The sequence below is a fragment of the Scyliorhinus torazame genome, chromosome 16, assembly GCF_047496885.1.
Source record: "Scyliorhinus torazame isolate Kashiwa2021f chromosome 16, sScyTor2.1, whole genome shotgun sequence".
NCBI classification, from domain to species: domain Eukaryota; kingdom Metazoa; phylum Chordata; class Chondrichthyes; order Carcharhiniformes; family Scyliorhinidae; genus Scyliorhinus; species Scyliorhinus torazame.
In genome coordinates this window covers 173,869,974-173,897,607 of record NC_092722.1, presented here as the reverse complement: position 1 = coordinate 173,897,607, position 27,634 = coordinate 173,869,974, and the positions used below count along the sequence as shown (strand labels likewise).

The 27,634-nt window shown below is 46.6% G+C and overlaps 1 protein-coding gene and 1 long non-coding RNA gene across 3 annotated transcripts in view; one reads left to right on the top strand and one right to left on the bottom strand.

The window, feature by feature from the left end:
* LOC140393235 (uncharacterized) overlaps window positions 1-27,634 on the bottom strand; it is a 407,232-nt gene that overhangs the window by 20,922 nt on the left and 358,676 nt on the right. For both annotated transcript variants that reach the window (XM_072479489.1, XM_072479491.1), the window contains 3 exons: window positions 25,870-25,962; window positions 15,871-15,978; window positions 14,404-14,553 (listed from right to left, as the gene is read on the bottom strand). In XM_072479489.1, the coding sequence (XP_072335590.1) occupies window positions 14,404-14,553; window positions 15,871-15,978; window positions 25,870-25,962 (351 nt within the window). The remainder of the gene's footprint in view (window positions 1-14,403; window positions 14,554-15,870; window positions 15,979-25,869; window positions 25,963-27,634) is intronic.
* The window catches only part of LOC140393237 (uncharacterized), a 246,488-nt gene that overhangs the window by 69,762 nt on the left and 149,092 nt on the right, over window positions 1-27,634 (top strand). The gene's annotated exons all lie outside the window — the stretch shown is intronic.

The window sequence follows — 27,634 nt, the reverse complement described above, 5'->3', positions numbered from 1 at the left end:
CCTTTTCAATGCCAAGCTCCAGGAACTGTCCAGGTGAAAAGTAAAGAATATCATCGCCAGTTATCTAAGCTTAATTGTTTGTGCATCGTTTGCAAACTATCAGGTCAGCGGACTGGTGAAAGTGCTCATAATATTCCCCCCACGCAGTATCCTCTCTACATGATTGACAGTTTGAAAAGATCAGTACAGGGCAATGCTCAAAATTGTAGCTTAGAGGTACGATATATGTTATTGATGAGTCTGTTTGAAGTTTTAGTTTAAATTTCAGCTGCAGTAATGAAGAAACCTGGTGTAATTAATTTTCTGACACCCCTGTACACTGCTTCTCATGTACAAGTGACATCAATCCACTGATCAGCAAAAAGCAAAAAGAATGACAGCAAAGTGCTGAAACAAGATATTCAATGCTTTAAAATAACAAATCTGCCAATGTTACCACAGCATGTGCCCATCGCCATACTCTAAAAGGCTTACTCGATCCAGGATTTCATTCAACTTTCAAATTATTTAACCATTAATATTTATTATAGTGTTTTATCGTTATAATTTACTCAGAGTCTCCAATCTAAATTATGTTTTCTGATAAGTAAGACTGTCAGCGGCAGTTCAAATAACCACTTTGATCTAGAAGTTTGGCTGACCCTGTAATAGGGATGGGTGCACATTGCACTGGCCTGTTTAATTGGTCACGGGCAGCATGTTTATTTGAACTGAGATCTCATTAAAATCATGCAGGCGTGGTTACTGCAGGGGGTGGGAAATCAGGCCTCTCTGGCACCGCTCATAATGTTAACAAATAATTTAATAATCTTTATTGTCACAAGTATGCTTACATTGCAATGAAGTTACAGTGAAAAGCCCCTAGTTGCCACATTCCTGCGCCTTTTCGGGTGCACAGAGGGAGAATTCAGAATGTCCAAATTACCTAACAGCACGTCTTTCGGGACGAGTGGGAGGAAACCGGAGCACCCGGAGGAAACCCACGCAGACACGGGGAGAACGTGCAAACTCCGCACAGACAGTGACCTAGCCGGGAATCTAATCTGGGACCCTGGTGCTGTGATGCCACAGTGCTAACCACTGTGCTACCATGCTGCCCTACCTTCCGTATAGCGATGCATGTTTACAAACACATATGCAGAAAGGTAATTCCCGACAACATACTGCCCACCATATTGCCCACTTTGTAGCTCACAGTTTCAGACTGTAAAATTGGTTCAGATGATTTAATTGAATTTTTTCCAAAATACTAATCAGCATTCCGTTACAGAAGTAGCTGCTTTTAAGCGAGTCCAACAGCAATCCATGTCAGCTGTGGACCACCTTCTATTTAGCAAAGTACTTCCTGATGCCTGTCCTAAAGCTTCCTTTCACTGGATCTGTAAGCATTTCTTCCTTAGAGTACCAATTAAAATTAAGAAAGTGTCACAGTCCCCAGCACTGACATCTCTCATTATGAAATTTTCACTGCTACACATCAGGGTCCCTCCAACATTACAGCTCAGTTAGTTATGTTCACTAGGAAGATAGACGCGTTCCATTTCTTTTGTCCTCAGCTCTGTTAAGGATGCCTATTTTAGGGATTTCTGGCACCCAGACTCAGAACCTGAAATAAGTATGTTTTTTACCAACTTGCTATATTGACGTCTTAATTTAAGATTGGTGCTTTAATGTCAATTTCCCTGAATTTGGATAATTGAGTGCTTCAGAGGCTACACCACCAGGAAGAGGTGTGAAATACACAAACTAATTTCACCCAGGATGCTTACAGTACATTTGGAGGAGATCCTTATTTGGTCCATGAGACCCTGTTTAAATTCAGGCTCAAGTGCTGCATGAGTGTGCTTACCCACTGGACCATTCAATCATCCACAAATATATCGATTATCCAAATTATGATAATTATGATACCAATTGCAAAGTTCACATCATTATCAGAGAAGAAAAACTTGTATTGCAAACTTTGTTTTTCCTTGGTAAATAAAAAATAGAAATAAATAAATTGGTAGTTCTGCTGGTGCAAGGCATTGTCTGGCCATTCCACCTCATTCTGATTGGGGTACATGTTCTGCTCAAGGCTTGGAGGAAAATAGGTGGTGGGGCCTGGAGATTCTGTTTGAGATATCCATCAAAATGAGGCCTCACATTATTTTCTAACAGGACCAGACAGGGTAGTTGCAGGAAGGATGTTCCCGATGGCAGGAGAAGCCAGAACCAGGGGCCACAGCCTAAGGATACGGGGAAATCATTTCGGACTGAGATGAGGAGAAATTTCTTCACCCAGAGAGTGGTGAGCCTGTGGAATTCACTGCTGCAAAAAGCAATTGAGGACAAAACATTGTGGGTGGGATTCTCAGGCCGCGCCCGCCCGGCGACAGGAAATTTCCGCCTGATGTCAATGGACCTTTACATGGTCCCGCCCGTGGCGATCTTGTGGTGGGTGGAGCTGCAGAATCCAGCCTTGTATGTTCTCAAGAAGTTAGATATAGCTCTTGAGGTTAAAGGTACCAAAGGATATGGGGAGAAAGCAGGAACAGGTCACAATGATCATAATGAATGATGGAGCAGGCACGAAGGCCGAATGACCAACACCTGCTCCTATGTTTCTTTGTCTATGGGCGAAATACTCCGGTATCGGTGCGATGTCCGCCGACCGGCGCCAAAAATGGCGCAAATCAGTCGGGCATCGCGCCGCCCCAAAGGTGTGGAAGTCTCCGCATCTTGGGGGGCCGAGCCCTAACCATGAGGGGTTATGCCCATGCCGGACTGATTTCCGCCCCGCCACCTGGTGGAAAAGGACTTTGGTGCCCCGCCAGCTGGCGTGGAAATGACATTGCCGGGCGGCGCATGCGCGGGATCGTTAGCGGCCGCTCACGGCATCCCCGCGCATGCGCTGTGGAGGGAGTCTCTTCCGCCTCTGCCATGGTGGAGACCGTGGCGAAGGCGGAAGGAAAAGAGTGCCCCCACCGCACAGGCCAGCCCGCGGATTGGTGGGCCCCGATCGCGGGCCAGGCCACCGTGGGGGCACCCCCCGGGGCCAGATTGCCCCGCGCCCCCCCCCCAGGACTCCGAAGCCCGCCCACGCCGCCTTGTCCCGCCGGTAAGGGAGGTGGTTTAATCCACGTCGGCGGGACAGGCATCCTAGCAGCGGGACTTCGGCCCATCCGGGGCCAGATTGCCCCGCGCCCCCCCCCAGGACTCCGGAGCCCGCCCACGCCGCCTTGTCCCGCGGGTAAGGGAGGTGGTTTAATCCACGCTGGCGGGACAGGCATCCTAGCAGCGGGACTTTGGCCCATCCGGGCCGGAGAATCGCGGGGGGGGCGGCCAACCGGCGCGGTGCGATTTCCGCCCCCACCGAATATCTGGTGCAGGGGAATTCGGCAACCGGCGGGGGCGGGATTCACGCCAGCCCCCGGCGATTCTCCGACCCGGCGGGGGTCGGAGAATCTCGCCCTATGTTTCTACTTGCTTAAATTGGCAAATTACTTCTCCCAGTTTTAAAGGAAATTACTGGCAATGGAGCTTTTAAAGGGTTAATTTAGTTTTGCTTAGTTTGTTTATTTCTTTGCAGGAACATTTTAGTACAGACTATTGTATTACAACTTTTCTGGGATTTCTCTTATAATTTCTTTTGCAGATTTCTTCTTGACCTTAGACATTTGGTTAAAAGCAATTTGAATAATGCTGGAAAAGCTGTATTTATTGCCCATCTCTCGTTGCCCTGAGAAGGTGATAGTGGATCTTTTCCTTAAGCTGCTGCAGTTCATGTCGTGATGGTACACTCACAATGGTGTAAGATAAGCAATTACAGGATATCAACAAAGAACAAAGAACAAAGAAATGTACAGCACAGGAACAGGCCCTTCGGCCCTCCAAGCCCGTGCTGACCATACTGCCCGACTAAACTACAATCTTCTACACTTCCTGGGTCCGTATCCTTCTATTCCCATCCTATTCATATATTTGTCAAGATGCCCCTTAAATGTCCCTATCGTCCCTGCTTCCACTACCTCCTCCGGTAGTGAGTTCCAGGCACCCACTACCCTCTGCGTAAAATATCGAGCAAACAAACTTGAAGGAATAAGGACGTATAATATGTAATTATGCCCAAGGCAGGGTGGGGCGTTACTTGGAGAGAAACATGGAGGTGTAAGATATCAGGACTAGTGAAGTTTAGTAGAACCTGTCCATTTTCAGACTAGTTTCATTGTACATTTACTGAAGTAAGCTAATAAGGTCAAGGAAGCTATTTTGAGACCAACATTGAACTGAAGAAGTCATTTTGTATTCTGTAAACAATCAAATTTATTGACCAAACAATGGCATTGAGTAGACGCTAATCAGAAAAGTAAGGTTAAATAAGTAGTGAGCCTCAACTGATGATAATTGAAGACTTAATAATTAATCAGTCGTTATGTTGTACAGTTATTGGGGCCATGGTGGCGTAGTGGTCATGTCACTGGATTAGTAATCCAGAAGCTCAGGCTAATGCTCTGGGAACATGGGTTGAAATTCCACCATAGCAACTGGTGGAACTCAAATTCCCGCCCCCGCCGAATATCCGGTGCCGGAGAATTCGGCAACCGGCAGGGGGTGGGATTCACGCCAGCCCCCGGCGATTCGCCGACCTGGCGGGGGGTCGGAGAATCTCACCCAAGGCCTTTGGTGCCCCGCCAGCTGGCGCGGAAATGACATTGCCGGGCGGCGCGTGTGCGGGAGCGTCAGCGGCCGCTCATGGCACCCCCACGCATGCGCTGTGGAGGGAGTCTCTTCCGCCTCCGCCATGGTGGAAACCGTAGTGAAGGCTGAAGGAAAAGAGTGCCCCCACGGCACAGGCCCGCCCGCGGATCGGTGGGCCCCGATCGCGGGCCAGGCCACCGTGGTGGCACCCCCCCGAGGCCAGATCGCCCCGCGCCACCCTCCCCCAGGACCCCGGAGCCCGCCCGCGCCGCCTTGTCCCGCCGGTAAGGTAGGTGGTTTAATCTACGCCGGCGGGACAGGCATTCTAGCAGCGGGACTTCAGCCCATCCGGGCCGGAGAATCGCGGGGGGGGGGGCCGCCGCGATTCCCGCCCCTGCCGAATCTCTGGTGCCTGAGAATTCGGCCACCGGCGGGGGCGGGATTCACGCCAGCCCCTGCCGATTCTCCGACCCGGCGGGGGGTCGGAGAATCTCGCCCCTGGTTTATTAATGACCTTTGAGGAAAGAAATTTGCCATCCTTACCTGGTCTGACCTACATTTAATTCTCGCCTGTTTTCCAGCGGGCGTGGGGACTTAGTCCCCAGAAGGGAGAATCCCGCCCCTGGTCTTTCTGACCTTTTTCTTGGTGTCACGCGTCATTTACTCCTTGGAAACTTGTGAAAGTTAATGGGGTAGAGTTCTCTCTCTGCTGAGATGCCCAGGGGAAACAAAGCGTTTTGAGCAGAAACCCGTCAACAGAATCGGAAGCCTCTCTGGATTCAACAGGCGCTAAGATGGCAGAGTCGGCGTCTCCCTTGCCATCCACTCTCACTACTATTTTGGCGAAGGAGTTAGAGAAACGCCGATAAAATGTGGGGGTAAATCATAAAAGGTCAATTGAAGAAGCCTTAGCGACTTCCGGTTGCGGCGATGCACTGCTAAGCCGCACGTTTCGGCAGCTCCCGTTCTAACGGACTTTTGGGCTCTTTTTGGGAGCCCCAACGGAAATTCTTTCAGACCAAACCCAGTGTGGGGTGACGAAGTAAGGAGTCCCCCCCCTGGTGTGTATGGAAAAGATCGGTGGTAGTGGCCAGATTGCGAAGAATCCTTTGGAGCAGCGGCAGAGAAGAGAAGGAAGAAGCAAGATGGCGACGGATGGAGCCCAGACGACATGGGGCCCGGACCAGCAGGAATTCCTTTGACGGTGTGTGGAGGAATTAAAGAAGGAGGTGCTGGCGCCGATGTTGTTGGCTATCGAAGGGCTAAAAGAAACTCAAAAGGCCCAGGCGATAGAGCTCCGTGGGCTGAAGGCGAAGGCAGCTGAGAACGAGGATGAGATTCTGGGCCTAGCGGTAAAAATGGAGACGCACGAGGCGCTGCACAAGGGGTGTATCGAAAGGCTCGAAGCCCCGGAGAACAGCTCGAGGAGAAAGAACCTCCGGATTCTGGGTCTCCCCGAGGGAGTGGAGGGAGCTGACGTTGGGACTTATGTGAACACGATGCTCCATTCGCTAATGGGAGCTGAGGCCCCCTCGGGCCCCCTGGAGGTGGAAGGGGCTCACCGGGTCCTTGCGAGGAGACCAAAGGCTGGAGAACCACCAAGGGCGATAGTGGTGAGATTTCACCGCTTCACCGACATAGAGGCGGTTTTGAGCTGGGCCAAGAAGGTACGGAGTAGCAGGTGGGAGAATGCGGTGATACGAGTGTATCAGGACTGGAGCGCGGAGGTGGCGAGAAGGAGAGCGAGTTTTAATCGGGCCAAGGCGGCGCTACACAAGAAGAAAGTAAAGTTTGGGATGCTGCAGCCGGCGCGATTGTGGGTCACGTACCAAGATAGACACTACTACTTTGAAACGTCGGATGAGGCATGGACCTTCATCCAAGAAGAGAAATTGGACCAGAACTGAGGGACTGATGCTGTGGGGGAGATGACGATGTTGATGTACAGAAATGTAAATTGGGGAATGGGAGGTTCACAGTATCGGGACGATAGATGGTTTTTTTTTTCTCTTCTTGACCGGGGGGACACTGAGAAATGTGGGCGCCGGTGGGAAAAGGGACAGAGGTGGGGGATGGGGAATGGGGGAGCTGCGCCATAGGGGGGGGGCAGCCCCCCAATCCGGCTGATCACGTGGAATGTGAGAGGCCTAAATGGGCCGATTAAGAGGGCCTGAGTGTTCGCGCGCTTAAAGGGACTGAAGGCAGACGTGGTCATGCTTCAGGAGACGCATCTGAAGGTGGCGGATCAGGTTAGGTTAAGGGCAGGATGGGTGGGACAGGTGTTCCACTCGGGGTTGGACGCGAAAAATAGAGTGGTGGCGATATTGGTGGGGAAACAGGTGTCGTTCGAGGCTAGGAATATAGTGGTGGACAACGGTGGTAGATATGTGATGGTGAGTGGTAGATTGCAGGGAAGGGAGGTCGTGCTGGTAAATGTATATGTCCCGAACTGGGATGATGCGGGATTTATGAAGCGGATGCTGGGGCGTATCCCAGACCTGGAGGTAGGAAGCCTGGTAATGGGGGGGATTTCAATACTGTGCTGGATCCAGGGTTAGATCGGTCTAAATCCAGGACCGGAAGAAGGCCGGCAGCGGCCAAGGTGCTCAGGGGGTTTATGGAGCAAATGGGGGGAGTGGATCCGTGGAGATTTGCTAGGCCGTTGGCCAAAGAGTTTTGCTGTTTCTCCCATGTTCATAAGGTATACTCCCAGATAGATTTCTTTGTTTTGAGCAGGGCACTGATTTCGAGGGTGGCAGGAACGGAGTATTCGGCCAAAGCCGTTTCAGACCATGCCCCGCATTGGGTGGATCTGGAACTAGGAGAGGAGAGGGAACAGCGCCCACTCTGGCGACTGGATGTGGGACTATTGGCGGATGAGGGGGTCTGTGGAAGGGTGCGGGGATGTATTGAGAGGTACCTGGAGGCCAATGATGATGGTGAGGTCCAGGTGGGGGTAGTATGGGAAACGCTGAAGGTGGTGGTTAGGGGAGAGCTGATCTCCATTAGGGCTTACAAGGAGAAAAAAGAGGGCAAAGAAAGGGAGAGATTAGTGGGGGAGATTTTGAGTGTGGATAAAAGATATGCGGAGACCCCGGACGAAGGACTATATAGAGAGAGGCGAAGACTTCAGGCGGAGTTTGACCTGCTGACCACAGGGAAGGCAGAGGCACAGTGGAGGAAGGCACAGGGGATGAGATACGAACATGGGGAAAATGCGAGCCGGCTGCTGGCCCACCAGCTTCGTAAGAGGATAGCGGCGAGGGAAATAGGGGGAGTTAGGGATGAAATGGGAACTACGGTGTGGAGTGCAGGGAAGGTAAATGAGGTGTTTAAGACCTTTTATGAGAGGCTATATAGGTCCCAACCCCCGGAGGGAAAAGAGGGGATGCAACAGTTCTTGGACCAACTAAGGTTCCCCAGGGTGGAGGAGCAGGAGGTGGCAGGTCTGCGGCGCCAATCGGGGTGGACGAGGTGACTAAAGGGCTGGGGAACATGCAGGCAGGGAAGGCCCCAGGACCAGGTGGGTTCCCGGTGGAATTTTATAGGAAATATGTGGACTTGTTGGCCCCGCTGCTGGTGAGAACCTTTAACGAGGCCAGAGAAGAGGGGACTCTACCCCTGACAATGTCGGTGGCGACGATATCATTAATCCTGAAGCGAGATAAAGATCCGCTGCAATGCGGGTCATATAGGCCTATCTCACTCCTAAATGTAGACGCCAAGTTGCTGGCAAAAGTGCTAGCGACGAGGATCGAGGATTGTGTCCCGGGGTGGTGCATGAAGACCAGACAGGGTTTGTAAAGGGGAGACAATTGAATGTCAACGTGCGACGGCTGTTGGGGGTGATAATGATGCCCCAGCGGAGGGGGAGGCAGAGATAGTGGCAGCGATGGATGCAGAGAAGGCATTTGATAGTGTAGAGTGGGAGTATTTATGGGAGGTGTTGAGGAGGTTTGGGTTCGGGGAGGGGTTTGTCAGTTGGGTCAAACTCCTCTATGGGGCCCCAGTGGCAAGTGTAGTCACAAATCGGCAGAGATCGGAGTATTTTCGGTTACATAGGGGAACAAGGCAGGGGTGCCCCATGTTCCCATTACTGTTCGCGCTGGCAATTGAACCACTGGCCATAGCGTTGAGAGACTCTAGGAAATGGAGGGGGGTGGTTAGAGGGGGAGAGGAACACCGAGTGTCACTCTACACAGATGACCTACTGCTGTATGTGGCGGATCCTGTGGAGGGGATGACAGAGGTTATGCAGATATTGAGGGAGTTTGGAGATTTTTCGGGATATAGGCTTAATATGGGGAAGAGTGAGCTTTTCGTAGTACACCCTGGGGATCAGGGAAGAGGGATAGATGGCCTGCCGTTAAGGAGAGCGGAAAGGAGCTTCCGATATTTGGGGATTCAGGTAGCCAGGAGCTGGGGAACTTTACACAAACTCAATCTGACGCGGCTGGTGGAGCTGATGGAGGAGGATTTCAAGAGGTGGGATATGCTGCCGCTCTCACTGGCGGGCAGAGTGCAGGCGGTCAAGATGATGGCCCTCCCAAGGTTTCTTTTTGTGTTTCAATGTCTCCCCATTTTGATCACTAAGGCCTTTTTTAAGAAAATAGATAGGACTGTGATGAGTTTCGTGTGGGCAGGGAAGACCCCGAGGGTAAGGAGGTCCAAGAACTGGCATTGCCGAATCTGGACGATTATTACTGGGCCGCCAATGTGGGGATGGTTCGCAAGTGGATGAGTGAGGGAGAGGGGGCGGCATGGAAGAGGCTGGAGATGGTGTCCTGTAAAGGAACGAGCCTAAAGGCGCAGGTGACGGCGCCGCTACCGCTCGCCCCGAAAAGGTACACCACAAACCCAGTGGTGGTGGCAACCTTAAGGATCTGGGGGCAATGGAGGCGACATAGGGGTGTGACGGGTGCCTCGGTGTGGTCCCCGATCAGGAACAACCATAGGTTTGTCCCAGGAAGGATGGATGGGGGGTTCCAGAGCTGGCATCGGGCAGGAATTAGGAGATTGAGAGATTTGTTTATTGATGGGACGTTCGAGAGCCTGGGATCGCTGGAGGAAAAGTATGAGTTGCCCCCGGGGAATATCTTTAGATACATGCAAGTGAGGGCGTTTACGAGGCAACAGGTGAGGGAATTTCCGCTGCTCCCGACACAGGGGATCCAGGATAGAGTGATTTCGGGGGTATGGGTCGGGGAGGGCAAAGTGTCCGAAATATATCAGGACATGAGAGACGAGGGGGAGGCGCTGGTAGAGGAGCTGAAGGGAAAATGGGAAGAAGAGCTAGGGGAAGAGATTGAGGAGGATCTGTGGGCTGATGCCCTAAGTAGGGTAAATTCCTCTTCCTCGTGTGCCAGGCTTAGCCTGATACAATTCAAGGTTCTACACAGAGCACACATGACGGGAGCAAGGCTGAGCAGGTTCTTCGGAGTGGAGGACAGGTGCGGGAGGTGCTTGGGAAGCCCGGTGAACCACACACATATGTTTTGGTCGTGTCCGGCACTGGATGAGTACTGGAGGGGAGTGGCAAGAGTGATTTCAAAGGTGGTGAAGGTCCGGGTCAAGCCAGGCTGGGGGTTAGCTATATTTGGGGTAGCGGAGGAGCCGGGAGTGCAGGAGGCGAAAGAGGCCGATATTCTGGCCTTTGCGTCCTCTGGTAGCCCGGCGAAGGATCTTACTCATGTGGAAGGAAGCGAAACCCCCCGGCGTGGAGGCCTGGATAAACGATATGGCAGGGTTCATAAAACTGGAACGGATGAAGTTTGTGTTGAGAGGATCGGTTCAGGGGTTCTCCAGGCGGTGGCAACCGTTCCTTGACTATCTCGCGGAACGTTAAGGGAAAATAGATCGTCAGCAGCAGCAGCCCGGGGGGGGGGGGGGGGGCACTATTTTTTGTTACTTTGTTAGTTCACTATTTTATTTAAATGTTACTTATTAGTTATTGTGTTATCTTTTATGTTGATTTGTAAGGTGAAAAAATCGTGCTTGAAAACTTTAATAAAATATATTTTAAAAAAAAGAAGAGGCCTTAGTGTGGTGCTGGAAAAAAACTAGTAAGGCCGCCTAAGCCCACGGAGTCACGATTAAGAGCATGGAGGTGGCACTATTAGATCATAGTGATCGGTTGCCACTCTGGAGATTGATTGGACATCGGCTGTTGAAACCAATAACTCATTAAGAACCAAGCTGAATGTCCTGGGAAACATGTCCAGGAAGCAGACCATCTGGATTATGGGGTTCCGGAGTGGATTGTGGGCCATACCACCACCAAATATTTTTTCAGACATGTTCCTCAAAATGGTGGGTGAGGGTGGATTTGCAGCCCCGCCTGAAATAAACCAGGCCCATCGCTCACTTCGATCGAAGCCTCGTTCTGAATATCCACCGCGTGCGGTGATCATAGGATTCCACAGTTTTAAAGACTGAGAGAAGGTTCTTCAATGAACAAGGGAGCACCGCGATCTCAAGTGAGGAGGCCACTCCATTAGGCTGTATCAGGACATGAGTGCGGAGCTAGCGAAAAAAAAGAGCCGCGTTTAATGGAGTGGCGGTCGCTTTGTACAAGAGGTCATTTTGTTGATGGTCATTTTGTGTTTCTTGTTTTTTCTTGTTCTTGGTTATTTAGTGCGGCATTTAGTCATCAGTGGGACGTTGCAAGTTAAACGTTTTTTTAAATTATTTGTTCTTCTGCAGATGGGGGTCTCACTGCTAACTGGGGAGTTAGTTAACGGGAGTGGTTTTGGAGGGTTCGCTGCAGGTTATTATAGTAGTTTTTAGAAATTGTGCTGAGAGCTTTTGTTTGGGGTGGTTCTGTTATGTGTAGGTTTTAGTTCTATTTTAAGTCTTTGTTTTCTATGGTTTTATTTGCTTTTGGGTGTGGTTACATTCAATGGTGATGCCGCTTTTGGGATGGGGAGGTTGGGGTGGGGGTAGTCTGCTAATGGTGTCGACTGGTTTTCCTTCGTCCAGTCTTCTGACTTGACTTGGTGGATCTTTTTGCTTGATCTTTTCAGTGTCCTTTGGTTGATTTCTCTTGGTGGAAATGGCTGACTCTGAAGTAAGGGGTGGTGGGAGACCTCCAATCCATTTGGTCACATGGAATGTTAGAGGTTTGAATGGCCCAGTGCCTCTGCTTGGTTGGGTGACTTAATGTCATTCCTACACTTGGAAAAAATCAAATTCACCATCAGGGCGTCCACCTAAGGTTCTACTGAAGAAGGGGGGGTGCGGGGATGGGTGGCCCAGGTGCACATGGGCACCTCCCTGAGGTAATACCGCCCTTCCTTTCCACCCTTTTAAAAACATTTCTTAAAAAAAACAGACTGCCCGCTCCCGCCTGCCCACATCAACCCTATTATGGCACGGACAGCATATTACTGGGGTCAATTGGTTTGTTAACAAGCTATGAAACTGGTGAACTGGGCACCTGCCCCATTTACGTGCCCTACCAAAAGCATGCCCAGTGGGGCACATAAAATCCAGCTCGTAGCTAGTATAATGTTCAAAGAACAAACAAAGAACAAAGAAATGTACAGCACAGGAACAGGCCCTTCGGCCCTCCAAGCCCGTGCCGACCATACTGCCCGACTAAACTACAATCTTCTGCACTTCCTGGGTCCGTATCCTTCTATTCCCATCCTATTCATATATTTGTCAAGATGCCCCTTGAATGTCCCTATCGTCCCTGCTTCCACTACCTCCTCCGGTAGTGAGTTCCAGGCACCCACTACCCTCTGCGTAAAAAACTTGCCTCGTACATCTACTCTAAACTTTGCCCCTCTCACCTTAAACCTATGGCCCCTAGTAATTGACCCCTCTACCCTGGGGAAAAGCCTCTGACTATCCACTCTGTCTATGCCCCTCATAATTTTGTATACCTCTATCAGGTCGCCCCTCAACCTCCTTCGTTCCAGTGAGAACAAACCGAGTTTATTCAATCGCTCCTCATAGCTTATGCCCTCCATACCAGGCAACATTCTGGTAAATCTCTTCTGCACCCTCTCTAAAGCCTCCACATCCTTCTGGTAGTGTGGCGACCAGAATTGAACACTATACTCCAAGTGTGGCCTAACTAAGGTTCTATACAGCTGCAACATGACTTGCCAATTCTTATACTCAATGCCCCGGCCAATGAAGGCAAGCATGCCGTATGCCTTCTTGACTACCTTCTCCACCTGTGTTGCCCCTTTCAATGACCTGTGGACCTGTACTCCTAGATCTCTTTGACTTTCAATACTCTTGAGGGTTCTACCATTCACTGTATATTCCCTACCTGCATTAGCCCTTCCAAAATGCATTACCTCACATTTGTCCGGATTAAACTCCATCTGCCATCTCTCCGCCCAAGTCTCCAGACAATCTAAATCCTGCTGTATCCTCAGACAGTCCTCATCGCTATCCGCAATTCCACCAACCTTTGTGTCGTCTGCAAACTTACTAATCAGACCAGTTACATTTTCCTCCAAATCATTTATATATACTACAAAGAGCAAAGGTCCCAGCACTGATCCCTGTGGAACACCACTGGTCACAGCCCTCCAATGAGAAAAGCATCCCTCCAATGCTACCCTCTGCCTTCTATGGCCTAGCCAGTTCTGTATCCACCTTACCAGTTCACCCCTGATCCCGTGTGACTTCACCTTTTGTACTAGTCTACCATGAGGGACCTTGTCAAAGGCCTTACTGAAGTCCATATAGACAACATCTACTGCCCTACCTGCATCAATCATCTTAGTGACCTCCTCGAAAAAAGAGCAAAGTTGAGGCCTTCGTGTATAACCTCAGCTGGTGCAGGAATTGAACCTGCATTGCTGACCTTGCTCTGTATCACAAACCAGCTATCTAGCCAAGTGAGCTAAACCATAAGACACAAAAAATGTGAGTACTCAATTCATTTTTTCCAATTAAGGGGCAATTTAAGCGTCACCAATTCACCTACCCTGCACATCTTTTGGGGGCGAAGCCCACGCAAGCACAGGGAGAATGTGCAAACTCCACACGGACAATGACCCAGAGCTGGGATCGAACCTGGGACCACAGTACCGTGAGGCAGCAGCACTAACCACTGCGCCAGCTTTCCACCCCTAGTTCAATAAAAGGTAGAGTTTAGCCTCCAGCACTGTATGTAAGTCCAGACCTATGACTACCACATTTAAGACCCACGCAACAATAACAGATCTCCATGCTTCTTTAATCCCCCCCGAGCAACTGGTGTATGTCGTTCCCCACAGTCCGTGACCAGCTACCAACAATCTGGTGATGGGTGGAGTGGGGATAGTTTTGAAGTCTGACGACCGGAATATTTCATAGTTGAAGTTGTAAAAAAAAAAAAAGCCTGTAAGAAAGTGGCTTAGGTTGAACTGCAAACCCATTCTCTCATAATGGGCAAGGAAGATATCTGCACATTTAATTAGGATCAATCTCGGGAAATTCTGTCAGATTGGGCCAGCTGGAAATTGCTGGAGTGCAAAACTTTCTATTTTGTTTTAGCACAGCATAGGAGAAACTATTCTATTACTATAACCGCACAGTATATAGCTTTTGACAAATCATGTTGCAGGAAGTTAATGAAGACATCACACAGCTTATCGGGTTGATTGTTATTATTGTAATCAATTTACCAATTCTGGAAATATTGCAAGTGGTGCAGCACTAAAAATGCTTTTACTTTGACTTGGCACATGCAGAATCTTCAGAGTTAATTTGGTAGCTTACCTGTAAAGAGTAAATTACAGAGACAAACATCTGGAAATCACTAACAGATTGCCAGGAGACACAGTTCACCAGCTCGGCCATCAAAGCAATGTAACGTAACACCACAGCATCCAACTTCCCACACAAAATATGGCCAAATACGGCAATCAGCTATGAACACAAAGAACAAAAATTGAATAGATTATGTAGATATGCAGATTACAAAAGTAGAAAGCATCACAAATATGAATCTGAAAACATTGGAGTGAAATGCGGGAGTTCAACAAAACTTCTTTCCAATAGGAAACTGCTCCAATGTTATTTTTACATCTGACATAAAGAATTTCTCTATATCACTCAATGTATCTGTGTACAACACACAGATTCACTCATGGCAAGTAGAAAGATAGGCATCCCTATTTTATAATGGTTCGAGGGGTATACCATGTAATACACAATGTATTATTCTGGTAATAATGTGGAACAATATAGCTTAGGCCCTGAAATCAGTTGCTGTAAATCGGCCTGCCACAGGGTCAATGAAAGGCTAATTCCTATTAGGAACTTTCTGACCAGTTGGAATGGTCTAGCTTCTCCCTAATCCCCACTGCTCGCGCACACATACACAGAAAAAAAACAGGAAATTATAAGTTTTCATTCTTTTTAAACTGTATATCTAAGTTTGCTTTTGTATCTGAAACAGATGTGTCACCCACTGTGTGATAGATACCTGATAGATGGAAAACATTTATAGATGGGTCGATAGATACTTTGGAACTTATCCAGCTGAAAAGTGGACATAAAAATATCCATTGATTAAAATGCGGCTATTTAGACCTATACAGTTGAAGCAATGACTACTGGTATTGTCACTGGACTAGTAATCCAGAGACAAAGGGTAATGCTCTGGGGACCTGGGTTCAAATCCCACCAGACAGCTGGTGAAACTTGAATTTTAAAAAAATCTGGAATTAAAAGGTCTGACTGATGACCATGAAACCATTGTCGGTTGTCGTAAAAACCCACCTGGTTCACAAATGTCCTTTCGGGAAGGAAATCTACTGTCCTCACTTGGTCTGGCCTATATGTGACTCCAGACCCATGGAAACGCAGTTGATTCTCAAATGCCCTCCGAAATGGCCTAGCAAACCATTCAGTTCAAGGGCAGTTGTGATGGGCAGCAATAGAATGCTGGCCAACCAGCGAAGCCCACATCCCGTGAAGGAATGAAAAAAAATCTTCCTCTCCATTATTCAGCTAAAAAGAGCCCAAACTGCATACATGTGTTTTGTAAAGTTTTATATAAGTCTTGCACAAAGAAAATGACTGATGATACTTTATCAGTTCACGGATCCTTTTATATCCTTCCAACAACAGAGTAGTTCCAGGAACAGTTTGATACATGTTCAAGTTAAACTACTTCAAAGTATTTATCTGGACCTACTGAATGGTAAGTATTTAAAACAAGCACTTTCTTGGGGAGCTTACCCTGTTTGTTGGTGCAATTCTCTCTATAGCAGTCAGAAAATTAAATAGTGACAAGTTGCTGAAGTCTTCCACAACATAGTATTCAGTAAAGAGTGCAATAAGGGAATCCTGCAGAAATTAAGCATACAGTTGTGAAACAGGTTAAGAAAATTCACATCAGTGAGAAAGACAGTTAAACACGATGTACTATGACTTTAAAAATTGTAGCGCACAAAGACTCCATGAGACGAATATAGTGAAGTCGATGAGGCTTTATTAAGCATGTCTGTTCCCCAGCAGCTCGATAGTAAACTGGCCTGCGGGGGAAGACACCGGCTTCTTATACTCCGCCTTCAGGGCGGAGCTTGAGGTCAACGGCCAACCAGGACTCGGGATCTGTCAGCCAATGACATTAGGGCTTCCAGACCCACATGACCCCCAATACATACTACCACAAAAATAAAACTGCTTATCCATATTTCAGTGGGAGTTTTGTTATTTTTCATTATGTTTATTTCCCAGTAAATGGTCTGGATAGCAGCCCACTAAGACTTCACTGATCAACGTGGTAAAAAATATAAATAAGACAAACGAGGGAACATGGCCCTCCTACGACAGCGATGATAAGCAACCATGTGAAAGTATCTCCTTTCCGTGTAGTATCAAGCTTCAAACTGGGAAAATTAGTCAAGCCATGGGAACAGGATGCATATCGCATGGTGTTACAGGCAGATGAAACATTTCACTTCCAACACAGATCCAAAATGGGAGGGTTGCTTCAGGGTTCTTCCCTTTGTTGTGTTGGCACAATCACTAGATTTGCAGCTTTTCTCACAAATCTACAACATTCTTTTAGTGGCCGTGCCTTCAGTTGCCTCGGTTTGAAGGACTGGAATTCCCTCCCTGCACCTTTCTGCCTCTCTACCTCGCTGTCTTCCATTCCCTCCCTACACCTCTCTGCCTCTCTACCTCACTGTCTTCCATTCCTTCCCTACACCTCTCTGCCTCTCTCTCGCTGTCTTCCATTCCCTTCCTACGCCTCTCTCTACCTCACTGTCTTCCATTCCCTTCCTACACCCTCTCTACATCACTGTCTTCCATTCCCTTCCTACACCTCTCTGCCTCTCTACCTCACTGTCTTCCATTCACTCTCTACGCCTCTCTACCTCACTGTCTTCCATTCCCTCCCTACACCTCTCTGCCTCTCTACCTCACTGTCTTCCATTCCCTCCCTACACCTCTCTGCCTCTCTACCTCACTGTCTTCCATTCCCTCCCTACACCTCTCTGCCTCTCTCTCGCTGTCTTCCATTCCCTTCCTACGCCTCTCTCTACCTCACTGTCTTCCATTCCCTTCCTACACCTCTCTGCCTCTCTACCTCACTGTCTTCCATTCACTCTCTACGCCTCTCTGCCTCTCTACCTCACTATCTTCCATTCCCTCCCTACACCTCTCTGCCTCTCTACCTCACAATCTTCCATTCCCTCCTTAAACTTCTCTGCCTCTCTCTCACGCTGTCTTCCATTCCCATCCTACACCTTTCTGCCTTTCTCTCTCGCTGTCTTCCATTCCCTCCCTACACCTCTCTCTATCTCGCTGTCTACCATTCTCTTCCTACACCTCTCTGCCTCTCTACCTCATCATCTTCCATTCCCTCCTTACACTTCTCTGCCTCTCTCTCACGTTGTCTTCCATTCACTCTCTACACCTCTCTCTATCTCGCTATCTTCCATTCCCTACACCTGCCTCTCTACCTCACTGTCTTCTATTCCCTCCCTACACCTCTCTGCCTCTCTCTCGCTGTCTTCCATTCCCTCCCTACACCTCTCTACCTCACTGTCTTCCATTCCCTCCCTACACCTCTCTGCCTCTCTACCTCGCTGTCTTCCATTCCCTCCCTACACCTCTCTGCCTCTCTACCTCACTGTCTTCCATTCCCTCCCTACACCTCTGCCTCTCTACCTCACTGTCTTCCATTCCCTCCCTATACCTCTCTGCCTCTCTCTCTCGCTGTCTTCCATTCCCTCCCTACACCTCTCTCGCTGTCTTCCATTCCCTCCCTACATCTCTCTCTATCTCACATTCCCTACACCTCTGCCTCTCTACCTCGCTGTCTTCCATTCCCTCCCTACGCCACTCTGCTCTTTCCTTCGCTGTCTTCCATTCCCTTCCTACACCTCTCTGCCTCTCTCTCGCTGTCTTCCATTCTCTCCCTACACCACTCTGCTCTTTACCTCGCTGTCTTCCATTCCCTCCCTACACCTCTCTGCCACTCTCTTGCTGCCTGCCATTCCCTCCCTACGCCTCTCTGTCTTCCTTTAAGACAAGTGTTGTAATTTATCATGGTTATCATTTAAGATAATATTTGTAACGTTTATATTTTGTTTAAGCAGCTAATTTATAATATCATGTTGGAACTACAATGAGGTACCAAACCATAAGCTGAAAATGATGTCTCAGATATTATCAGCCAAATGCTTAAAGCATTCATGACAAATTACTTTGTCAACTATTTTAGCGTGGGTGCTAATCTGTTTCAATTAAATGGATTAGTACCTTTGTTAAAATAGCAGAAAGTGGTCTTCTGGTGACAACATGCAGAAGGAGGTTGCACTCCCGCTAAAGTCCTTGATATTTGGCCCTTTCCACCCGCTTTCCAGGGATAATTGGTCGACCGGCTCATCCCATTTGAGAGCTTTTTGTAAGAGCATGTCAAAAAACCCAAGGAGGAATATTGGTAAGAAAGGTGTGAGCAGTAGCCCTCCTTAGGAGCTGAGTAAGGTGTGGAGTCCAGTGCGATTGAAGGTGGTGGAGACAATTCCTCGGGTGGGGCTGCACCTATTATGGTGGATAAGCTAACAGAAGGAATGGCAGTCAAATTTGAAAGACAATTCGGCAAGCATTTCAAAAGGCAAGGGAGGGAAATACTGGAGACCCTCACAAAGTCGCTGAAGGACGCATTAGTCCCGATAAAGGAGGCGTTGGGAAAGACCTCGGAGCACAGTGAGGTACTGCAGGGGTTGGAGGAGACACTGTTGTGTCACAGCGACCAGTTGGCCTCACTGGATGCTGAGTTGTGCAGGGTGGAGGAAAGGAACAAGGGCCTGAGGGCTAAGGTCGAGGATGCTGGAGAATAGGTCGAGGTGGCAGAACCTCAGGATCCTGGGGTTGCCTAAGGGGGTGGAGTGCCCGAGGCCGACTGAGTATTTTGTGGCGATGTTGATGAATTTGGTGGGGGAGGAGGGCGAGGTCCCGCCATCGAGCTGGATAGGGCCCACCGGTCGCTCCAGGTGAAAGAGCCACCACGAGCGGTGATAGTATGTTTTCACAACCATCTGACGAAGGAGAGGGCAGTACGGTAGCATAGTGGCTAGCACTGTTGCTTCACAGTTCCAGGGTCGCAGGTTCGATTCCCGGCTTGGGTCACTGTCTGTGCGGAGTCTGCACGTTCTCTCCGTGTCTGCGTGGGTATTCTCCGGGGGCTCCAGTTTCCTCCCACAGTCCAAAGATGTGTGGGTTAGGTGGATTGGCTATGCTAAATTGCCCTTAGTGTCCAAAAAGGTTAAGTGGGGCTACTGGGTTACGGGGATAGGGTAGAGGTCTGGGCTTGGGTGGGGTGCTCTTTCCAGGGGCCGGTGCAGACTCGATGGGCCGAATAGCCTCCTTCAGCACTGTAAATTCTATGATTCTATGAAGTGGGCCAAGGAGAATCGGGCGGTGTGATGGGAAGGCAGCAGTATTCGTATCTATCAGGATGTCATGGCAGAATTGGCATGGAGCCGAGCGGTCTTTAACATGGTGAACTTAGCACTTTATAAGAGTGGCGTTTGTTTTGGAGTGCTGTACCCGGCGAGGCTGAGAGTTATGCTCAATTCCAAAGACCATTTTTTCAAGATGGTGGAGGAAGCGGAGGCCTTCATTAAAGCTCAAGGACTTGGACTGAACTAAGGAGATTTGAATGGAACTTTGCTGGTGGTTGGGATGGGTTTGTATGGTGACATTGTTGCAAAGTTGTGTTGTTTTTTTCTTATTTCTCTTTCTTCCCCATCCCTTGTTTTTTGTATAGAGTTGGTGTTAATTGGTGCAGGCAGCGTGGGATTGGGCCCGGCTTCGTAAGTTGAATTTTATGAGCTTGGTGAGGCCGGCTTGCAGAGGTAGTATAGTGTCCTTGGTGGCAGAATTCAGTCGGTGAAGGTGAATGTTTTACCCATGGTTTCTGTTTTTGTTCCAGTGTTTGCTGGTTTTCCTGCCGAAATCCTTCGTTGGGGAATTGAAAGATTGATTTTGTCCGTTATTTGGGTGGGTAAAGTAGCTCGGATTATGAAGAGTCTCCTTTAGAGGGACCGGGAGTAGGGGCTTGGCGTTGCTGAACTTGATATATTGGCCGGCGAATGTGGAGAACGTACTGGGATGGCGTGGGGCCCCGAGGCTGCATGGGTACGAATGGAATCGAGTTTGTGTCGGGGGTCGGAGTTGAGGGCTTTAGTGACGGCCTCACTTCCGTTTTCCCCAAATACATTTATTGGACTGCAGTAACTCTTTCAATGTGCTCCAGCTCTCATCTGGAAGATAACTTAACCAATTGTTTAAATTTTTCAGGACTTCCTCATTACCCAAAGGAATTTTTGGGAAATCACTGTTCGAATTTAAATTGGTTGCTATGCTGTCAATTACTTCAGTTTTCTTAGCTCTTCGGTTTCCATGTGCTTCTCACTCATGTTATGTTTAAAAAGTCACAAATCCCCAACACCCAAAGGAATTAGGCTTTCTTAAAATGCTGGCCAAGTGCCCCAATTTTGTTAACAACCCCCGCTGATGTTACTTCCGAGAGTGTCTCAAAACCCCAAAGGATAATTTGAAACATTGGTTCTTAGTCTGGAATACTGTGGGGAACCAGTCGTTGTGTCAATAATTAATAAAGAATATTTATTAAAGTAAAAGAGAAGAAAAACACACATCAAAATACTAATGTGCACTATGACACTTAAGTACATGAATAAATAAACACACCGTTTTATCTGAAGTTACCTCTTGATCCCAAAATACACCCACTTTCCCTCAACTCCAAGTAGACAGGGTGCTCTTTCAGAGAGTCTGTCAAGACTCGATGGGCCGAATGGCCTCCTTCTGCGCTGTAGGAATTCTATAGTTCTAACTCACTGAGACACCCTTTTTCCCAAGCAACATCCAACTTTAGTAACTCCATATAAGTCAAATCCAGTTAATAGTTACAACACCATGCTGCTTAGGTGACCAATGCTGGAAAACCGTTTCTTCCTGGTTCAGCGAAGGCACAAAACTGTATCTATTAGAGGGAAATATCTGCTGTGGCTCTCAATGTTAGATTGCACAGGCCTCTGTGGCTTGGATCATAGATTAAACTCACCTGTCTGACTGTTGGATAGAGAACTAGCCTCCTTCCCACTGAGAGTGCTAGCAGTTATATTGTTCAGTGTCTTTGATATTCCCCTCTGTGGATTCTGCTGTCCACCTCTCTCAAATTCCTTGTCTTTAGAAGTTACCATTTGTATAGCTCCACTGATTTCTGGTAAACAATGTTTCTCATTTGGCCATTCTCACCTCAATGTGTCTAGACTCCTGCTAATCTTGTTGCTAGAAAATTGCATCTCATTATTCCTCGAGATGCCTACTTGTTAATTTTTTCACCTCAAATTCACTGTTGATCTCACTAATATCCCTCATTCCTAACAGTTATCTTTGTTAATGACCCATCTGAATGGATTATCTGTAAATCACTTGATTGATTAAATTTTCTTTTTGTTTAGAAAATATTTTATTGAGGCATTTATAATTTTAACATTTTAAACAAAGAGATCCAACACACACAGAAATCCCAACCTCCCCAATCATAAACCCTCCCCAATCATAAACCCTAACTATCCATACATTAGATCCCCCCCACCCCCGGCTTCCCGGATCTTCCGAAACTCCAAGTATTGCCATCTCTATACTCGGAGTCACCCTCCCTTCCAGGATCTCTGACATGACATCTGAAAATCACTGCCAAAATCCCCTCAGCCTCGGACACGCCCAAAACATATGTACATGGTTCGCAGGACTTGCCCCACAGCGCTCACACCTGTCCTCCACCTCCTCAAAAAAACTGTGGTTAAATTTTAATTTTACATGACCTTCCATTCAATGTGATATTCTACTTTCAATGAAAAAGTTGAGGTTTATGAAACATAAATGCTGCTTAATATGGAATTTAAGGATTTTTACATTTGATTCACAATCGTTGTTAACGATTAATAATGCAAGACTAACAATTACATTTTGCTTGATGTTATTTTATCTTAATTGCTTCACATCAAATGTCATTGTCTGCTATTTTAACAGAGGTGCTAACCCATTTAATTGAAACAGATTAGCACCTACACTAAAATAGTTGACAAAGTAATTTGTTATGAATGCTTTAAGCATTTGGCTGATAATATCTGAGCCATAATTTTCAGCTTATGGTTTGGTACCTCATTGTAGTTCCAACCTGATATTGTAAATTAGCTGCTTGAACAAGAGAAAAAAGTTGCACAAATTATCTGAAATGATAATCATGATAGATTACAACCACTTGTGCATTTCTTGTTCCTTCACTGTATTTTCTGCTTCCGATGTTGTAATCCTAACAATGGGGAATGTATTAATCCCTTATGTAGAAAACTAGTACTTGAGCTTTTAGCTCACATCCCATCAGATAGAAGAAATTTAATTAGAGTTAAATCTCTTTAAAAATTCATGAATTTCTCCTCCCCTTGTTTTAAAAAAGCGCATGCTCATTATTAAGCACTAGTGTGATCATTGCACTGTGCAGCAAAAGGCACAATACAAGGAATAACTGTTTATGTAAAGAGCAGAAGGCTATTTACTGACAAGAAGAAAGGTCCTTGTATGCCCCATCAGCTTAGCAAGCTGGGACAAAGGGATGTTTTACAGCAACTTCAGAGTTATTACACTGATTACGAACTACAACTAATTAAGCAGAGCCTAACCTTTTCTTCATATGTAAAGTGGGAAGGAACCCTTATATGTCCCAGATTCAGAAAAGCAGATTTTGCTCATGCATTAAAGGAAACTTTTATCCATTTCAACTGAATCAGCAGATTAAGTACCTTAAATAAACAACAAAGTTTTCTGATGCAGGCACTTTAATGATCATTTCACAAAGGTAACGGGAGAGGGTTTGCAGAAAGACAAAATTAGGGGAACAATAGCTTTGGAATGATAAGCCAAAATGAAAATATCTCCCATGAGCTTTATTTAAAATCTATAAGCATTGCTGGCAAAGCCAGTGTTTATTGCTAATCCCCAACTGCCCTTAAGAAGGCAGTGATGTACCACCTTCTTGTACTGTCATAGTTCTTGTGCAGTTACACATACAATGCTGTTAGGGAAAGAGCTCCAGTATTTTGATCAAACAGTGATGGAATAGTGACATATTTCCAAGTCACGATATTCTTATGTATGTGACACAGTGATGCTACACAGTGTTTCCGTTGTGTGTCAGTGCTGGAGGGAATGAATGTTTAAGGTAGTGGTTAGGGTGCCAATCAAGCAGGCTATACTTTGCACTGGATGGTGTTGAGCTTTCCAAGTATCATTAGAGCATCTAGGCAAGTCAAGAGCATTACATCACATTCCTGACTTGTGCCTTATTGACAGTGGACAGGCTTTGCTCAATCAGGAGGTTTGTTACCCACCAGAGATTTCTCAACGACTGACATTCTAGTCAATGGAAACCCTCAGAAAGTTGTTGGTGAGGGATTCAGCTATGACAATGCTGTTCAGTGTCAAGGGGAGATATTAGATTCTCTATTGCTGGAGATGAGTATGGCACTTTTGTGGCATGCATGTTACTTATCACCCGAAAACTGGTTTTGCTCCATATGGATATGGACTGGAATGGCACTAAACACTACAATTATTGCCAAACATTCACACTTCCGACTTTATGATGGAGGGAAAGTAATTGATGAAGTAGCTGAAGATTGTTTGACCTCAAAGTCCGAACCCTTTATTCCCATCCTGGCCAGCTCCATTGTTGGGATAGGCATCTCCTAGTCTTCCACAATCTTCATTGAGTCGGGCCAACTTTTCAAAGAGTCCTGGTTCACGGCCAGAGGTATCATAAGCCATTGTTTGAATGAGTGGAATTTTGAAAGTAAGTTCAAAAAGTTCTCTTGATGCCCCCCATGCAAAGGTATGCCCTCCTAAACAACTCCTATGGCTTCTAAGCCCCTCTCCATGCTTGGGTGTGCCCCCAAAACAACCTCTATGGACCCTTATGCCCCCCATTTCAATTCCATGCCCATTCACCGAATAAACATTGTACAGAACAGATGAACCCTATAATGGCAGTAGGATGAGTCACAAAAAGCTTAAAAAACAAAAGTATTCATTGGTAACTTTCCATATTCTTAAAAAAAACCTCCTTTTTTACTATAGGACAATAAAAGTACCTATCGCATAGACATTTAAAGTTTCAATAGCAGAAACAGCAACACTCGAAACCTCTTGACCTTGTGTAAATAAACACTGCAAAATTGATAGCACAGATCAGAGAGCTAGAGCCCTCAATTAAACAATATTTTCTTTGGGGCTCAGTTGTTTTAACCAGCCAATGGATTCTGGTCTGTCAGCCAAACCTTGTTCCTTGTTGAGAACCCAGTCATCTATTAGATTAGTAAACTACCTGAGCCCAGTGTTTGAAACTAAAACTTTCCTAGAAACAGTAGCAAATGAACGCTTAGGTTTCCAGTGCTACTGCTACTACCATACCAGGGCTCCCGTTTTGCAGAAGTTATGCGTAGCCTCAATAAAACTGAAGCTTCAACTTCCACTTATCTGCAGCAGCATGTGGCAGACTCATTGAAGCAGTAGGCTAGCTATTCACTGCCGCAAATGATTTAGGTTGGGGTGACTAGATGAACTGTAAGCATCTGATATATTTATTTAGTTTCCTTCAGAGGAATGAAGCTTACATTATCCTCATTAAAAATGAACCAAGCTGCAACCGTCTTTTAAAAAAATGTGATGGTTATATTTGTTGTCACATACTTTGTGCTGTGACTCCTGATTGCCTTATAATTAAGTCTTGCTGAATTCAGACTATTGTTTTCCTCAAGAGGGATAGCGTTGATTTTTAATTTTTTTTTACAAGTGCACCTTCTCTCTTACGGCTGCTAATTATAGGTGACATTAGTGAATAAAATAGGATATTGGACGAATTAGCTTTTGAATAGAAATAACTTAAATTCCTACAGATTTGATTGGAGCAAGCAGAATTCTTACATTTGCTAATAATTTACTGATATAACTCACTGTCGAATTGAAAGCAACTTTCAAACTGTTGCCTATTGATTGCAATATAGATTTTAAATAGTTAGAAATGTTATGAATATGTTTGCCTATTTGACCTGGAAGCTCAAATACATCTCCCTATACAAACACATCCATGTGGTAACACACATATCACATGGTCTAATGTTCCCAAGCACGTAAACGTCAACAAGTTAGAATTCACACTGCACAAACTGTAAAGGTGAGCATCATGGGTGTTAGATAGTCGCTTGTAACTGATCACCAACATTCAACTGGTGAATTTTCATTTCATTATACCTTTTTAAAATCAAACGTGGCATCTTGCTCAGCAAGTTTCACTAAACTTGTCCACATGTCCAATAAATTAAACCTTGCAGCTGTGCTTTTATTTTAAAACCTTCTGCAACTTTCTCTACTCCTCACCAGAAGTTGATTCATGCTGTGTTACAGCATCCCAGCTAGCATCTATTCTCCAACACCTCACCAAAATGTCCTCTTGGAAGATCGATGTTGAGGGCTACTAAGGTACTTTACTGTGGGATGACGTCAGATTCAAGCTGTATATTGTCATCACTCAGCATGAATTGCTGCTCATTTTTACTGATATGCATTTAAATGTGGGCAACTGAAGTAAACAAATATTACTTTCTTAAGAATCCATTTTCCCCCACAGATAATTACCTGAACAGAAAGAGCTTGTTCGCTCATTAATTTGTTTTCATCTTTCTGCACAAGATTGGCTGCAAGGTGTTCGATTATAGACAGACAGCGATGCTGTAACAAAAAAAACAAAGTAGAAAAATACAAGTGTAGCGACTTAGAAAGGAAACAACATTTCAACACGTTTTTCCCATGTCCAGAGGATTAAGAGAACATGTTGGCAAGTGATCTCAGACCTCTGAGAGAAACGGGCACAAGGTCAGCGCAGCAGCTGCACCATCCACCCATTGCTGCTGGTCGCAGGCCTGGGCCACCAAGCGGTGTCAAATTAGGTCAGGGGTGGGGAGAGTGGTGGCCCTGGGTAGGTTTCCTAAAAGAAGTAACTACAGAGATGATGGGTTCATTGCTTGTAATTTTCCAAAATCCTTGGATTCTGGAAAAGTACCGGAGGATTGGAAATTGCCAATGTGATACCCCTGTTCAAGCAGGAAGGGAGGCGAAAAGCAGGTAACTATAGGCCGATTAGCCCAACATCTATTGTTACAAATGTTGGAATCAATTATTAATGAATTTTGAAAAATCGAGCAGAGTCAGCATGGCTTCATGAAAGGGAAATCATGTCTGACTAATTTATTAGAGGTTTTCGAGGATGTCTCAACCAGAGTGGATAGAGGGGAACCAGTTGATGTGTTATATTTGGACTTCCAGAAGGCAGTTGACAAGGTACCTCACAAAAGGTTATGTCATATGATGAGCCCATGGTGTTGGAGGTAGTATATTGGCATGGATAGAGAATTGGCTAATGGGCAGGAAACAACGAGTGGGGATAAGGGGTTCTTTTTCAGTTTGGCAACTTGCTACCAATGGGGTTCCACAGATATCGGAACTGGGACCACAACTGTTTACAATATATATTAATGACTTGGAGGAAGGAAGCAAATGTACTGTAGCCAAATTTGCAGACAAGCCAAAAATAGGTGGAAAGGCAAGTTGCGAGAGGGATACAAACAGTTTATAAAGAGATATTAATAGGTTAAGTAAGTGGGCACAAGGTTGGCAAATGGAGTATAATGTGGGAAAATGTGAAGTTGTGCATTTTGGAAGGGAGAAAAAATGAAGAGTATTATTTAAATGGGGAAAAACTGCAGAAAGCTGCAACACAAAGGGACTTGGGGATACTTGTGCACGAAACACAGAAATCTAGCACACAGGTGCAGCAGGTAATCAGGAAGGCTAACGGAATGTTGGCCCTTATTTCAAGGGGGTTGGAGTACAAGAATAGGGAAGTCTTGCTGCAACTGTGAATGGTACGGGTGAGACCACATCTGGAGCACTGAGAGTAGTTTTGGTCCCCTTATTTAAGGGAAGATACTATTTCATTGGAGGTGGTTCAGAGAAGGTTCTCTAGGATGATCCCTGGTAAGGAGGGATTGTCTTATGAGCAAAGGTTAAACAGATTGGGACTCTACTCATTAGAATTTAGAAGAATGAGAGGTGATCTCATTGAAACATAAAGGATTCTTAAGGGGCTTGACAGGGTAAATGCTGAGAAGATGTTTCCCCTCATGGGAGAGTCTAGGAGCAGAGGGCACAATCTCAGAATAAAGGGCTGCCAATGTAAGAATGATATGACAGGGGGAGGGTGGTTGGGGGGGGGGGGGGGGCGCTCTCCAATTTGTCATTACCAATCACCCATCTTTCAGTTGAGAATTGGATGCCGGGCAATTGAACATCACTCCTTTCATTCCTACCGTTGGTGTTCTAATTAGCACTTCAAATGTACAAG